The sequence below is a fragment of the Diadema antillarum genome, unplaced genomic scaffold, assembly GCF_040938485.1.
Source record: "Diadema antillarum isolate AM-2024a unplaced genomic scaffold, OU_Dant_1.0 seq00000946_RagTag, whole genome shotgun sequence".
NCBI lineage: Eukaryota > Metazoa > Echinodermata > Echinoidea > Diadematoida > Diadematidae > Diadema > Diadema antillarum.
Window position 1 is genome coordinate 551,272 of NW_027271795.1, and position 16,834 is coordinate 568,105.

Here is a 16,834-nt window from a genome sequence, read left to right on the forward strand (position 1 = left end):
TTCATAACTTTTGAACGGATTGTCCGATTTTCCTCAAACTCTCACTGATGTGTTCTATCAAAGCACTGCCCCGAAGAAAATTCGCTAAGAATGGATATCATGGACAAATTATATATGTCTGAAAGGTTGAATTATGACGAAAAAGATTAAATTACTTAGAAGTCAAAAAATGTCATGAGGAGATAGAAATCGCAATTTTCTCACTCCATTCAGACCCTAATGTGAGACTAGCGGATCGCCAGTCGACTTGGGAGAAAAAGGAGCAGAATAGAGTGACGTCACATCGGAGACAATTTTCAGCACAGCCGGCCAGCCGGCCATCACGTAGGCAAACTCGCATTCATTTTCCCCCGCACATGTTGCACATTCACCTCGTTTGTATCTCATAGTTTTATCGACAGATGCACCATTTGATTTTTCATTCAGGGTTTGACACATCTTGGAGACTGGAAACGTTTTCCCAATATTTCTTTTTGAAAACTTTTTATGAAGAAATTATCGGCCTGCAAACATGCCATTTTCTTCAGCTCCAGCTGCACTGACAGACTGATCAGCGATGTGTGGTCAGCATAGTCGATGTCTTCAGAGTACTAGTTAGTAGTAGGCTGTTAGTTGTAGGCCTACCGTACCTCCAGCCAAAACTAACTAGTTGCAGTATCACGAAATATTGTTGTCAAAGGTACGTTTTCAAATTCCAAATTTTCTGATATTACTATAAAAGGCAAACCCGGAGATTAGGGGTCCGTATCCAGAATACACGTACCCAGTCCACCCGACGCTAGTCTACAGACTATGCTTTAGCGAAACGGTAGTCCGTGGGCCCCAGCCTGTGTCTACTCCGCTACTCCCCCCCCCCCCCCCCCCGGACTAGCGATACGGTAGCTGTGCGTGTGATTGTGAGACTGCACTGAAGACTTGAAGTGGAACAGCAAACAAGATAAATCAATTCAATGAATTCTCAAATCTTGTTTGCTGTTCCAGTTCAAGTCTTCAGTGCAGTCTCACAATCATACGCACAGCTACCGTATCGCTAGCTATACAGAGCCCTGTCGCTGTACGCAAGTATACACTTGTGTACAGCGACAGGGCTGTGTATAGTTACCGTATTGCTAGACTATAGATAGACTAGATCTAGAGGGTCTAGATTTCTAGTGCTTGCTACCCCGGAGCCGCGTAGCGTAGGCGTCGGGTGGGCTGGGTACGTGTATTCACTATTCTTGATACGGACCCCTAATCTCCGGGTTTGCCCTATAAAATATTGTTTGAAAGGATTAGAATGTCAGCCGACCATAGGCGTACCCAGGATTTTTTAGAGGGGGGTGTTCAGTGGCGTACCGTGGGTCAAGACATTGGGGGGGGGGGGGGCGCACCTCATGGAAGCAACATCAGAATTGCATAACTGTACAATTAAATGCGAGCGAGCGGAGCGAGCGAGCTTGAAAATTTTGACATTTTACAGTCCCCAAACTGCCGTTTGTAGCTATATATAATAATAATAATAATAATAATAATATATATATATATATATATATTATATATATATATATATATATATAATATATATATATATATATATATATATATATATATTTGCTTTGGAAATTAAGGGGGTTGCACCGGGTGCAACTGCTGGCAGTTGCTGGCAGCAACATCAGGAGAATGGCATAACGATTAAATGCGAGCGAGCTTGAAAATTTTGACATTTTAAGTCCCCAAACTGCCGTTTGTAGCTATATTTTTTCGCTTTAGAAATCAAGGGGAGGGGGCGCACCGGGCGCAACTGCTGGTAATTACTGACAGCAACATCAGGAGAATTGCATAACGATTAAATGTGAGCGAGCGAAGCGAGCGAGCTTGAAAATTTTGACATTTTACAGTCCCCAAACTGCCGTTTGTAGCTATATTTTTTCTCTTTAGAAATTAAGGGGAGGGGGCGCACCGGGCGCAACTACTGGCAATTACTGACAGCAACATCAGGAGAATTGCATAACGATTAAATGCGAGCGAGCGAAGCGAGCGAGCTTGAAAATTTTGACATTTTACAGTCCCCAAACTGCTGTTTGTAGCTATATTTTTTCGCTTTAGAAATCAAGGGGAGGGGGCGCACCGGGCGCAACTGCTGGCAATAATTACTGACAGCAACATCAGGAGAATTGTATAACGATTAAATGCGAGCGAGCGAAGCGACCGAGCTTGAAAATTTTGACATTTTACAGTCCCAAAACTGCCGTTTGTAGCTATATTTTTTCGCTTTGGAAATCAAGGGGAAGGGGCGCACCGGGCGCAACTGCTGGCAATTACTGACAGCAACATCAGGAGAATTGCATGACGATTAAATGCGAGCGAGCGAAGCGAGCGAGCTTGAAAATTTTGACATTTTACAGTCCCCAAACTGCCGTTTGTAGCAATATTTTTTCGCTTTGGAAATTCGGGGGGGGGGGGGGGCGCACCGGGTGCAACTGCTGGCAATTACTGGCAGTAACATCAGGAGAGTGGCATATTATAACGGTTAAATGCGAGCGAGCGAAGCGAGCGAGCTTGAAAATTTTGGCATTTTACCGTCCAAAAACTGTCGTTTGTAGCTACATGTATATTTTTTTCGCATTGGAGGGAGGGGGCGCCCGGTGCGCCCCCTGGATCCACCACTGGTAGTCAAGGGTGTCGGTTTATGTTCATGATTGGGGGAGGTATGACCAGCGAGGGGGCGTCGAAGTGACCAAGCGGGAGAAGGATGTCCAAAATCTGCACTTTATATAGAGCATCCCCTAATTTGTTTGTGTTTGTGAGTGTGTGTGTTTCATATAGATGGAAAAGTTAGGAAATAGCCAAGGTCAAGTCTTATTATTGGCAATGCAAGGCATTTTAATATAGACTAGTATGTAAAGCAATACTGCAAAATCAATGATCAAGCTTTGATAGCAAATGTGTACAACCTATCAAACATTGCGAAACATTGCAGCGACTCTTTTTGCCATTCCGATATTCTGAGTACACTGCGCGCATCCTGCTTGTATTCAAAATGCCAACCAGGAATCACGCTGAATCACAATCTTTTGTCGTCTCCGGGCTTTTTGAACAATGTTATACCTCTTTGATTATATGGTTGAAAGAAATCTTAGAAAAATATCTTTTTTTCTTGATCATCCTTTCATGTCGATTTCAAAAGCAGTTTACTAACCCTTGAATTACCATTTTCGTAGTTTTTTGTTTGTTTGTTTGTTTGTTTTTTACCAGCGGATGGGGGGGGGGGGGGCACGTGCCCCCATGCCCCCGTAGTTACGCCACTGTTCCTAGACCTAGATATATAGTGAATTTTAGGCGCAATAAAGTCATCCAACCACAATTTGTAGACTCACACTCAGTTATCTTTCAGTTTTAACTTTCAGTCATTGAAAAAATTCATATCTACTATTACTAAAGATTACCAAGTCCGTGTGCTATTACTAATTACATTGAGTTGCAAGTAACTTGCTACTCCCAGAGCTTCCAGAGCTTGCTGCTTCCAGTAGGCTACTATACTGACTGTACTTGGTAGTCAGTGGCGTATCTAGGGAAAACGGCGCCCGTGGCAAGCGCGAAAATTGCGCCCCTAATTTCGGAAAAAGTGTTCAACCCCAACCTCATCCCGGTAGGGACTTAAAAAAAGTCCACTTGATATGCTTTTTCGAGCACTTAAAAGGGTTTTTTTGAGGGTGATATAAAATCTGATAAATTTTGATAAATTTTGGCGAGCGAGCGCAGCGAGCGAGCCGACAATTGTTGTATTTCACCTTACAAAACATGGAATTCTTGTCATTTTTTGGTTATCAAATCTTACAATTCTAATCAAGATATAGTGACGGCTTCATAGATAACGATTTATGCCAACAAACTAAGGACTTGGAAAAATACTCTAAATTACTACGACTGAGTGAGACGAAATTTTTATATTTCCACGTCATCATTACGTTTTGTTCTTCTTCTTATTTTTTTTTTTGGATAAATTTTGGCGAGCGGGCGCAGCGAGCGAGCCGAAAATTTTTATATTTCAGCGTTACAAAACATGGAATTCATGTTTTGTTTCTATCTTGTTTGATTTGGTTTTCTGCCCCCCCCCCTTTCTCCTTCCCCCCGTCCGGGCGAGGGTTTTTTTTTTTATTCTTCTTCTTCTTTTTTCTCGTTTTTTTTTTCACGTGCCCCCCTTGCCCCCCCCCCCCCCTCCCAGATACGCCACTGTTGGTAGTTGATACTACTAACTTAGCATGCAATGTGCCTATAATAGGCTGCAGCGCAGCATGCATTGTACACACATAATATTATGCATCATACACAATTTACGGTACCGCGTACGGTATAATACCGGTAAACGGTGAACATTATGCGCAATGTATCTTCGCGATTCGGTCAGAAAGCAAAGCAGGGATCGGGAATGTCTACTGTTTGCGCGTCAGCTTCGCGCGCGGTGCAGTAACGTAGTATTAACACGTACTGTACACGAGTTCTTAAGTGCGTATGATATTATGTAACTCCATGATGTATCATCATCCACACAAACATTAAAACAAGGAAGAGAGAGAGAGAAAGAAAATGAACGCAAAAGAAAGGAAAGGCGGAATTCAAAACGGAAATAAAAGCGGTAAAGACAGCTTTTGTTTCATTTGTCAACATCTAAACATTGCTGAAGAGGGGTGTTGAATAGCTCAAACACCTCCCTTTTGCCCAAGGGAGGTGTTTGAACACCTCAAACACCCCCCTTTTGGCAAAGGGGGTGTTTGAACACCCAAAACACCCCCCCCCCCCTCGGTACGCCCTTGCAGCCGACTGTAAGTATGAGCAAAAAGCCATGCTTAGGCATATTAGACCGGGGGCCCAGAAGATTTATTCAGCTGAAAAGGGTCACACTTTTTAATGGTCTCATCGTATAAGGGTGTGTTCAAGGGTCAATAAAATGAATTGCTGGCAAGTCACATCCTGTACCGTAAGCCTAGGGACCACAAAAAGGGACCCCGAAAAATCGATTTATTCAGCCGAAGGGGGTCACGGACAAAAGTTGGTGGATATTGTTCCTTTAGGTGTACTTATCATGAAAACAGCAATGCCAGCTATTTTATCCTGTACGGGGCCCCAGACAGTAGCCCCAAAGGGCCCCACAAATATGGTGTTATTCAGCTGAAAAGGGTCACGGCTAATTTCTTTTGCAATGGAAGTAGTTCCCATCAGAGATATCCAAAACACCAATGCCAGCTATTTTATCCTGTACGGGGCCCCAGACAGTAGCCCCAAAGGGCCCCACCCTCCATAGGCCTACGTACAAACACACACAAACATTGATTTTATTCAGTTGAAAAGAGTCACGGCTAATTTCTTTTGCAATATTGAAGTAGTTCCCATCAGAGATATCCAAAACACCAATACCAGCTATTTTATCCTGTACGGGGCCCCAGACAGTAGCCCCAAAGTGCCCCACCCCCATAGGCCATACGTACAAACACACACAAACATTGATTTTATTCGTGCAGTTGAGAAGAGTCACGGCTAATTTCATTTACAATGGAAGGAGTACCCATCAGAGATATCAAAAACACCAAAGCCAGCTATCTTATCCAGTACGGGGCCCTGGACAGTAGCCCCAAAGGAGCTTCCCCCCCCCCCTCCCCGGCACACACACACACACAAACACACACACATTAGTTTCATTCAGCTAAAAAGGGTCACGGCTAATTTCTTTTGCAATGGAAGTAGTACCCATTAGAGATATCCAACATACCAAAGCCAGCTATTCTATCCTGCACGGGGCCCCAGTCAGTAGCCCCAAATTGCTCCCTCCCCCCCCCCCCCCCCCACGCACACACATTGATTTTATTCAGCTGAATGTGCTGTGCTGTGTACCATCTGGTTTCTGTTCGTGTAGAGAATCAACTAGACAAATTTGTGGCTCTGGTAAGCTTATTTTGTTACAGTGCCGTCACTGAATTATTTGAGGGTTGCCTCACTCTGTATGCATAGCTTGTACAGCCATGTTGGGTGCATTGCACATGTAGCTACAGGCAGTGGCGTATCTAGGGGGGGGCAAGGGGGGCACGTGCCCCGGGCGCCACTCCTTGGGGGCGCAAAAAAACGAAAAAACGAAAAAAAAAAGAAAAAAAAAGGAAGAAGAAGAAGGAGGAGGAGGAGGGGAAAAAAAAAAACAAAACAAAACTCGCCCGGACGGGGGAGGAGGGGGGGGGACGGAGAAGGGGGCAGAAAACCAAATCAAACAAGATAAAAACAAAACATAATGATGACGCGGACAAATAACAATGTTTATTGTGTTATTGTGTTCACACAAGAATTCCGAATTCCATGTTTTGTAAGCTGAAATACAAAACTTTTCGGCTCGCTCGCTGCGCTCGCTCGCCAAAAATTAACCAAAAAAAAGAACAAAACGTGATGATGACGCAGAAATATACAAATGTCGACTCATTACTCGCGCATACAAATTTAGAGTATTTTTCAAGTCCTCAGTTTGTTGGTATGAATCGTTATCTATAAGGCCGTCACTATATCTTGATTAGAATTGTAAGATTTGATAAGCAAAAAAGACAAGAATTCCATGTTTTGTAAGCTGAAATACAAAAAATTTCGGCTCGCTCGCTGCGCTCGCTCGCCAAAATTTATCAAAAAAAAAGAAGATAAAAACAAAACGTGATGATGACGCGGAAATAAACAAATTTCGACTTACTCGCGCATACAAATTTAGAGTATTTTTTCAAGTCCTTAGTTTGTTGTATACAGTAAATCGTTATCTCTAAAGCCGTCACTATATCTTGATTAGAATTGTAAGATTTAATAAGCAAAAAACAACAAGAATTCCATGTTTTGTAAGCTGAAATACACAAGTTTTCGGCTCGCTCGCCAAGATTTATCAAAAAAAAAGATAAGAACAAAACGTAATGATGACGCAGAAATATACAAATTTCGGCTGACTCGCGCATATATACTAATTTAGAGTATTTTTTCAAGTCCTTAGTTGGTTGGTATAAATCGTTATCTATAAGTCCGTCACTATATCTAGATTAGAATTGTAAGATTTAATAAGAAAAAATGACATGTATTCCATGTTTTGTAAGCTGAAATACAAAAATTTTCGGCTCGCTCGCTGTGCTCGCTCGCCTAAATTTATCAAAAAAAGAAGAAGATAAGAACAAAACGTAATGATGACACAGAAGTATACAAATTTCGGCTGACTCGCGCATATATACTAATTTAGAGTATTTTTTCAAGTCCTTAGTTGGTTGGTATAAATCGTTATCTATAAGTCCGTCACTATATCTAGATTAGAATTGTAAGATTTAATAAGAAAAAATGACATGTATTCTATGTTTTGTAAGCTGAAATACAAAAATTTTCGGCTCGCTCGCTGTGCTCGCTCGCCTAAATTTATCAAAAAAAGAAGAAGATAAGAACAAAACGTAATGATGACACAGAAGTATACAAATTTCGGCTGACTCGCGCATATATACTAATTTAGAGTATTTTTTCAAGTCCTTAGTTTGTTGGTATCAGTCTTTATCTATAAGGCCGTCACTATATCTAGATTAGAATTATAAGATTTAATAAGAAAAAATGACATGAATTCCATGTTTTGTAAGCTGAAATACAATAATTTTCGGCTCGCTCGCTGCGCTCGCTCGCCAAAATTTATTAAAATTTATTTCATTTAAATCACCCTCAAAAGACCCCTCTCAGGTGCTTGAAAAAGCATATCATGCGGACCTTTTTTTAAAGTCCCTACCGGGATCGGGTCGGTGTTGAACACTTTTTCAGAAATCATCAGTTAGGGGCGCAATTTTCGCGCTTGCCCCGGGCGCCGTTTTCCCTAGATACGCCACTGGCTACAGGTGCCTTGCTGTTCAGTCAAGCTCGAAGTATTTTCACTGATCCTGTCACTGCTCAGTGCTATTGTTAATCTACTGAGTACCAGCTGTATGTCATTCACAATGAAGCCAGTCACCTCTATAGCCTTTGTACTTACTGTGATCCTGTTGTGTTATTGCTGTCAAGGGTACTGCCTAGATGCATGTACGCCTAGTATCTGCCTTCATAATGTTAGTGCACATTATGCACAAGCCTATCCATCAATGGTGAAATACGTTGGTACCCCTGTACGCTATTATGCCAACTCAGAGGCCACTTTTCAGAGTTTGTTATTGATATCTGGAGATATAAATCCCAATCCTGGCCCTGAGAGTGGTGGACTGCATTTGTCGACAATCGAAAACTCATCGAATTCTAGACATTCATTATCATATGATACACAAACCCTTCGCTCGTTTAATTCAAGCCATTTTTCAACTAGATGGCGCAATGATAACCCCACTGCCTGGAATCGGATTGTCTCTCTCGGTATTAACAGAAGGCGGAGGACACATAGGGGAAAACGAGGTGGTCATTTTTGCTTTGATAACAATTTGAAGTTAGGTGTTTTAAATGCCCGTTCCCTACGTAATAAATCTTTGGTATTCCAAGATTTTGTTACCGATCACCGTTTAGATTTCACATGTATCTGCGAAACCTGGTTGTCCTCGTCTGATGATGCAGCTATTGCCGATCTTCGTCCGAGCGGCTATACCTTCCATCACTGTCCAAGGGTCTCCAAGCGCGGAGGCGGAGTTGGGTTTCTCTACAAGGACAATCTTCAAGTTGTCATAAACCCATCACGGAAATACACTACCTTCGAGTCAATGCATGGAACTGTTTCGTATGCACACTCCTGTGTGGACATCGTCGTTGTGTATAGACCTCCTGGAAATCACTCTTTCTCAACATTTCTCGACGAGTTCTCACAGTTTCTTGATGAGACTATGTACAGACCATCACCTTTGGTGATCACGGGGGATCTGAACATCCACTTTGACAATACTTCATCCCCAATTACGCTGAGGTTCAATGATCTCATCAGTGGCCATGGCATTTCCCAGCTCGTCTCATCTCCTACCCATGATAAGGGTCATATTCTGGATGTCATCATGGTGCGAAACTCTGACAATGTTCTCTACTCCAGCCCCAAGGTCTTTTCCGGTATCTCAGACCATTCTGCAGTTTCCTGCTTGCTCAAGTTTGTAAAGCCTTCTCGTGTTATGTCTGAATTCACCTGCCGCAATATCAAGAAAATCAACAGGACAGCATTCGCCGAGGATATTGTCAGCTGCAAACTGATGTCTTCCCCAACTGACAGTGTGGACTGCGTTGTGGAAAATTACAACTCAGCGCTCAGCAGACTCCTCAATATACATGCTCCTGTAAAGACTCGAAAGATCAGGAAACGCACTGACTGTCCTTGGTACAACTCTGACATTGCGGCGGCGAAGCGGAAACGTAGGAGACTCGAGCGCAAATGGCTTTCCAACGGTAAAAGTGAAATTGAAAGGAAATTATTGTGTGCTCAGAAGAATGTGGTAAACTCCCTGCTGAAGAAGGCCAAACGATCTTATTACGTGGGCCTCATCGAAGACTGTGGCGAAGATTCCAAACGGCTCTTCTCCGTTGCCAACCGCCTTCTCAATCGAAAGCAATCTTCACCATTACCGTCCCACACGGACAGTTCTGCAGTGGCCGAGACTTTCATCGATTACTTTCGGAAAAAGGTAGAGACTATCAGTAACAGTCTCTGTCCAGACGAATCGGCGCAGGAGCCCCTCACGACAGCTTCCCTTGAAACCCTGAAACCCACTGATCCCGACGAGGTCCAAGCTCTTCTTCGCAGATTACCTCCCAAGTCATGTTCTTTAGATCCAGTCCCCACTGTATTGATAAAAGATTGTTCATCCATTTTCGCTCCTATTATTTCAATGATTGTGAACCTAAGTATTGATCAGTGTTACGTCCCCTCATGTTTGAAATCTGCATACATAACACCTCTTTTGAAAAAACCTTCTTTAGACCCAGATTCACTCCAAAATTACCGCCCCGTGTGTAACCTTCCATTTTTGTTTAAAATTTTGGAAAGGATTGTTTTCTCCAGACTTACAGATTATCTCTTGGTTAATATTTTATTTGATCCTTTTCAATCCGCATATCGTCCTTACCATAGCGTAGAAACCCTTCTCCTCAATGTGTCGAACTTCATCCTACAGGAAATGGATCGTGGAAATGTCACTGCTTTGATTTTACTTGATTTGTCCTCCGCCTTCGATACTGTTAATCATGCAATTTTGTTAAACACCCTCCAATCTCTTGGTGTAAAAGGTCAGGCATACGAATGGTTTAAATCTTACCTTTCATGCCATTCACAGGCAGTGTATGTCAACAGCTGTAAATCAAATGCTATGCCTCTCAAATGCGGTGTTCCACAGGGCTCTGTGGGCGGGCCCACCTTGTTTTCCATCTATCTTATTAGCCTGGGACACATATTGCGCCAGCACAAAATTAATTATCACATATACGCTGACGACATTCAATTGTATTTGTCTTTCAAACCTAACCAGGCCGATGCCTTACATGCTTTGAGTCAGCTTGAGAATGCAATGAACGATGTTTATTCATGGCTGAACTCACATTCTTTGAAATTGAATACGGATAAATCTGAGTTTTTAATGTTTGGTTCGAAGACACAATTAGGTAAACTTGACATTAATTTCATCTCTTTTTCCGGCATGTCAATTAGTGTGTCCCAAACCTGTCGCAACCTGGGTGTAATGCTAGATTGTAATATGACTATGTCTCATCAAGTTTCTAGCATTTGTAGATCTGTAAGATACCAACTTCGTAATATCGGCTTCATTAGAAAATATTTGAACCGCTCTTCTACCGAAAAATTAGTCCATGCCTTGATATCCTCTAGGCTCGATTTTGGAAACTCTGTCTTATTTAACTTACCACAAACTCAGCTCTCCATGCTACAGAGGCTTCAAAATGCGGCAGCACGCATCATCACACTATCAAAGAAGCACACTCACATCACCCCTATTTTGAGATCACTTCATTGGTTACCAGTCAAAGATCGCATTATTTTTAAGATTTTACTTTTGACTTTTCATTGCATTCAGGGCGCTGCTCCTCAGTATAACATTGACTTACTCCATAATTACATCCCTGCTAGATCTTTACGCTCATCCAACTCCGGTTCTCTGATAATTCCAAGATTCACTACAATATGGGGCACACGTGCCTTTGGCCATGCTGCTCCCACCTTATGGAATAACTTACCTTCAGCCGTTAAAAATTGTTCTTCATCAGACTCCTTTAAAAGCAGTCTAAAAACTCACTTGTTTAAAGCCTCAATTTGATTACTCATTACATGTACTTGATATTTGTATGTCTTTTACTTCGTCACTTTCTCTTCCTTCCGCGCCTAGAGCACTCTGCAGAGTGGATTTGGCGCTATATAAATCATATCAATTATTAAAAGGGTCATGGCTACTTTCTTTTGCAATTGGAAGTAGTAGGCATACTCATCAGAGATATCCAAAACACTAAAGCCAGTTATTTTATCCTGTACGGGGTCCCAGACAGTAGTCCCAAAGTGCACCCCCCCCCCCCCCCACACACACACATTAGTTTCATTCAGCCAAAAAGGGTCACGGCTAATTTCTAGTGCAATGGAAGTATATACCCATCAGAGATATCCAAAGCACCAAAGCCAGTTATTTTATCCTGTACGGGGCCCTAGACAGTAGCCCCAAAGTGCCCCCCCCCTCTCCACATACACACACATACACACACACACACACACACACACACGCACGCACACACACAACACACACACACACACACACACACACACACACACACACACACACACACACTAGTTTCATTCAGCTGAAAAGGGTCACGGCTAGTTTCTTAAACGAATACGAAAACATGAAATGCTATGATGCTTACAAAACAATAACTACGATGAAAGAAAATAAGGAAAGAGGCCAAGTATGAACATATCTGTTTAATTGACTGCAGAACATGTTAAATTAGATGGCCAGAAATAAATTTGAATGAACGAGCGCAGCATGTAATCACGTGGCTATATCATTATGAATTTATGAATGAACGGATAGTGGAATGGTGCTTGTCTTATATATGGATTTCAGTTGAAAAGTGTTATTTAGAATAAGGTTAGAGGTAATGTGAATGTTTCAAAATAAATTTGAATGAAGAGATTATGACATTGAACTACCATGTCATCTAGGCGAAATTGTTGCTAAATTTAGTTCAACATTAAAGAATTCGATTAAAAGAGGTGCGAAATTGGCCCAGATGCAGGGCCCTTGACAAATATAGCCCCAAGGTATTCCCACCCCATATGAATTAAGTGTTTTTAGGTGAAAAGAGTCATGTATGCCTATTTTCCTTGGCAGTGTGGAATTAACAGCTGAGATACGTAAAACACAAGCCCATCCAGTTAAAGGGCCCCCAGCCAGTAGCTGGAAAGTGCTCCCGTATTATTTTATTCTAAGTGAAAAGAATCACTGCTATAATTTCTTTTGCAATGGAAGTAGTACTCAACGAGGTATCAAAAACACCGAAACCAGTTATATAGCTGTACGGAGCCCCAAGTGTCCCCACGTGTAATTCCACTATCAAGATCTGCATCCCGATCTATTAAATCTGTCAGATCGGGAGAGAGCGGCAAAAGTGTACGGGAACCGAGAGCATCGTAGCAGCAGCGTTTGGGTGATGGGGTTGGATCTGGCAATTTTACAGATCGGGAAGAAATTTTGAACTGGTTCAAAATTTCTTCCCCATCTCCCCATCAAGATTGACCTATTTTGAACCGTAGCTCAAACGGGGAGAGAGCAGTGACAGTGTAAATACCGCTTGATGAGCGTAACAATTCCAGGTTTTTCTGACCGTAGTAACAGCGGCACAAGAACGGGAAGTATAGTCTAAACTAGACACCGACGACATGGTCCCGCTGCTGCGCCGCTTTCTTGATCAAAGCACGACCTTCCCGCTTTAACGACGCTCTCACTATAAGTTCTCTATTCCCGTATAAAATCAAGGCCTGTTCCTACGACGCTTCATTCCTGCTTCGATAACGCTGTTGGCCGCTTTGGCTACGCTGTTCCTACGCTTTCCCAGACTCAATTATGCATGTCTTCAGCTCTCGCCGCTCTAAAATCGAACGTATACATAGCCGATACGCTGGAAAATGTTTGCCAGAACAGCAAAACTGATGATGATGAGGAGGACGTTGTCGTTGTCGCGAAAATGAAGACGACGGAGCGCATATTTAAGAAGAAGAAGAGATGCAAACAATAAAGAAAATAAAGCAGAACACTTTGGAGCTACTGTGTGGGGCCCCGTGCAGGATAAAATATCTGATTTTGGTGTTTTGATATCCGATGGATACTACTTCCATTGCAAAAGAAATTAGCCGTGACCCTTTTCGGCTGAATGAAACCAATATATGTGTGTGTATGTATGTGTGTGTGTGTGTGTGTGTGTGTGTGTGTGTGTGTGTGTGTGTGTGTGTGTGTGTAGGGGGGACTTTGGGGCTACTGTCTGGGGCCCCGTACAGGATAAAATAACTGGTTTTAGTGCTTTGGATATCTCTGATGAGTACTTCCGATTGCAAAAGAAAGTAGCCGTGACCCTTTTCAGCTGAATAAAATCAATGTGTGTGTGTGTGGGGGGGGGGGGGAGGGGGTAAGGGGGCAATTTGGGGCTACTGTCTGGGGCCTCATGCAGGATAAAATAACTGGCTTTGGTATTTTGGATATCTCTGATGAGTACTACTTCCGATTGCAAAAGAAAGTAGCCGTGACCCTTTTCAGCTGAATAAAATCAATGTGTGTGTGTGTGTGGGGGGGGGGGGGGGAGGGGGTAAGGGGGCAATTTGGGGCTACTGTCTGGGGCCCCATGCAGGATAAAATAACTGGCTTTGGTATTTTGGATTTCTCTGATAGGTACTAATTCCATTGCAAAAGAAATTAGCCGGGACCCTTTTCAGCTGAATGAAACTATTGTGTGAGTATGTGTGTGTGTGTGGGGGGGGGGGGGATGGGGCCCTTTGGGGCTACTGTCCAGAGCCCCGTACTGGATAAGATAGCTGGATTTGGTGTTTTGGATATCTCAGATGAGTACTACTAAAATTGCAAAAGAAATTAGCCGTGACCCTTTTCATCTGAATGAAATCAATGTGTGTGTGTGTGGGGGGGGGGGGGGAGGGGGAGGGGGCATTTTGGGCTACTGTCTAGGGCCCCGTGCAGGATAAAATAACTGGCTTTGGTGCTTTGGATATCTCTGATGGGAACTACTTCAATTGCAAAAGAAATTAGCCGTGACTCTTTTCAACTGAATAAAATCAATGTTTGTGTGTGTTTGTACGTAGGCCTATGGAGGGTGGGGCCCTTTGGGGCTACTGTCTGGGGCCCCATACAGGATAAAATAGCTGGCATTGGTGTTTTGGATATCTCTGATGGGAACTACTTCCATTGCAAAAGAAATTAGCCGTGACCCTTTTCAGCTGAATAACACCATATTTGTGGGGCCCTTTGGGGCTACTGTCTGGGGCCCCGTACAGGATAAAATAGCTGGCATTGCTGTTTTCATGATAAGTACACCCAAAGGAACAATATCCACCAACTTTTGTCCGTGACCCCCTTCGGCTGAATAAATCGATTTTTCGGGGTCCCTTTTTGTGGCCCCTAGGCTTACGGTACAGGATGTGACATGCCAGCAATTCATTTTATTGACCCTTGGCCACATCCTTATATGATGAGACCATCAAAAAGTGTGACCCTTTTCAGCTGAATAAATGCTCTGGGCCCCCGGTCTATATCCATATCGGTGCCGGTGGCGGTGCTGATCCATATTTCTCTACGACAGTACTAGTCCGTGGGCCCCAGACTGCAGACTGTGTCTCCTCTGGTTCGTTTAATACTCTCCCTCCCCTAGCTGGGGGGAGGGAGAGTAACGAACCGGAGGAGACACAGTCTGGCCGGCCTACGACAGTACGTCTACGTTATGTTGGAGCTTGCTCGGATATTTCTCATGCTTTTTAACATTATCATTCTTTTAAAACAATTTTGCTGTCATCTTTTCCTGCATATAGGCCTTTGGTTACCATTTTTTCCAAGAATGTTGATAAGTGACTGCGTAGGCTGAGTGATGGCATATAGAGGCAATGAAATTTACGGCAGCTGGTTCTTGTCAGGCATAATTCAGATTTTGGTGAGGGTTTTAGATCATTTTTCATCTTTCATCTGACATTGACTTTGTGCTCTCACATGGCACATTTGTGAAATTTTCATGAGATATTTTTTTTTTTCAACATTCGTCTTTCACAAACGGGTTCTGTTTTTCTAATTTAGCAGATCTATGAGTATAAACTACTGTATTCGGAAAAACTTCCGTATGGCCCAGCCACCAATTGATAGTTGTTAGCGAAGTATCTTGATCGAATAGAAAATGACACGGGAAGTACAATTTAGTAAGCAAGTAATCATCGACTACGAGGGTGATGGGACGAACTATCGTTCGCCAAGGCGGCTTGGGCCCACTATCTTGCCTGAGCCGCTGGGCTCCTTGTTGGCCGGCCGCCGCCGGCTGCTGTGGCTCTGGCTCGTGCTGGTAGGGTCGCGGTATTCCACCCACATCTCCCTGATCGTCGTCAACTTCTAGCTCATTTTCTTCTTCTCCAATCTCTCCGACCTCTCCATCATAATCATCATCATCATCATCATTGCTGTCGTAAGAATCACTGTCACTCTCTTCACTAAATTCAATGTCCAAGTTCAGTAACTCGACTTCCTTGTCTACTCCGTCCGACATTTTGATAACAAAACCAGACCTGATACAGGGATTGTGTGCACATGTGTGATACAGCTGAAAGCCGGCAAGAGAATGGTCTCCGATGTGACGTTACAGATATTACGCTCAGCTGTGATCAATTTCCCCACTGCTGATCAGCGGGCTAATAATTACCTGGACAAAAATCAATATTACCGAGGGGCGTGAGCATATTTTGAAGAAAAAAGGTGCTCAAATTAATCTACGGACCTTCCCCTCAACAGTGATATGATTTTTAAGTCAATTAAACCCATTTTTTACTCTTCGTGATGCTTCTTTAATATTGCTGCATTCACTCAACCCACATGTCTATGACGATGGACGTGTCCTTTAAGCCTGCAAGAAACTAAACTACCCAAAGTGGCAAACATCGCCGTTCTCCATCACCACAAGCTAGTCTTGAATACACTTGTTACGTGATGTGGAATCCATGCCGGAGACGAACCTCAATAAAAGGTTCCAATTTATGAGGATCCCAGTCCCTCCCTAGCTGACATACGGTAGAGTCGTCCGGTCTTATAACGGGATCGCCCAGGCTCACCTTTCAATTCTTATTGACATGCTCAAAGAATAGTTTTAGTGTAAATGTTAACAATTTCAAAATAAGGTCTTCCATCGAAATAAGATTTATTCATCAAGTACAGAGTGGGAGTTTATGAATGGGAGGAAACGCACGAGGATTGAGGCTGGGAATGAGCAAGAACTCTGGAACAATACCATTATCTATCAATCAATGCATTGACGGGTCACGCGGTAAATACCTCACAACAGTACTCTCGCACTAATCTGGTAGGTCTGCTAGGGCCCGTGTTAAGTTAGCAAGGATTAGTGTCTTGTATGGAACAGTTTGAATGGGAATTCAACCCCAAAACATCTTTGCTTAATCAATGAAATAGATTATCCTGCATGATGAAAATTAGCGGTGGTTATATATGGATGACATTTTCCATGGAGGGAATTTAAAAGAAGTAGATTCATGTGTCTGCTAATGATAATGAAAGGTGTTACTATGACGTTGCTATGGATTATGCAAGTGAAGTGTTGCTTTTGCATGGATTACAAGATATTCATGTAATTGTGAACTCTG

The 16,834-nt window shown here is 42.9% G+C and overlaps 2 protein-coding genes across 2 annotated transcripts in view; one reads left to right on the plus strand and one right to left on the minus strand.

Moving 5' to 3' along the window:
* The window catches only part of LOC139741687 (alpha-2,8-sialyltransferase 8B-like), a 29,143-nt gene extending 21,103 nt beyond the window's left edge, over nucleotides 1–8,040 (minus strand). Inside the window, exon 1 of the mRNA XM_071652268.1 lies at nucleotides 7,994–8,040. Within this exon, the coding sequence (XP_071508369.1) occupies nucleotides 7,994–8,040 (47 nt within the window). The remainder of the gene's footprint in view (nucleotides 1–7,993) is intronic.
* A 59-nt stretch (nucleotides 8,041–8,099) lies between these two features.
* On the plus strand, nucleotides 8,100–9,937 carry LOC139741689 (uncharacterized). The gene is made up of 3 exons (XM_071652269.1): nucleotides 8,100–8,115; nucleotides 8,560–9,736; nucleotides 9,901–9,937. Exons 1-3 carry the CDS (start codon nucleotides 8,100–8,102, stop codon nucleotides 9,935–9,937), a joined length of 1,230 nt encoding a protein of 409 aa, XP_071508370.1.
* Nucleotides 9,938–16,834: the final 6,897 nt, after the last annotated feature.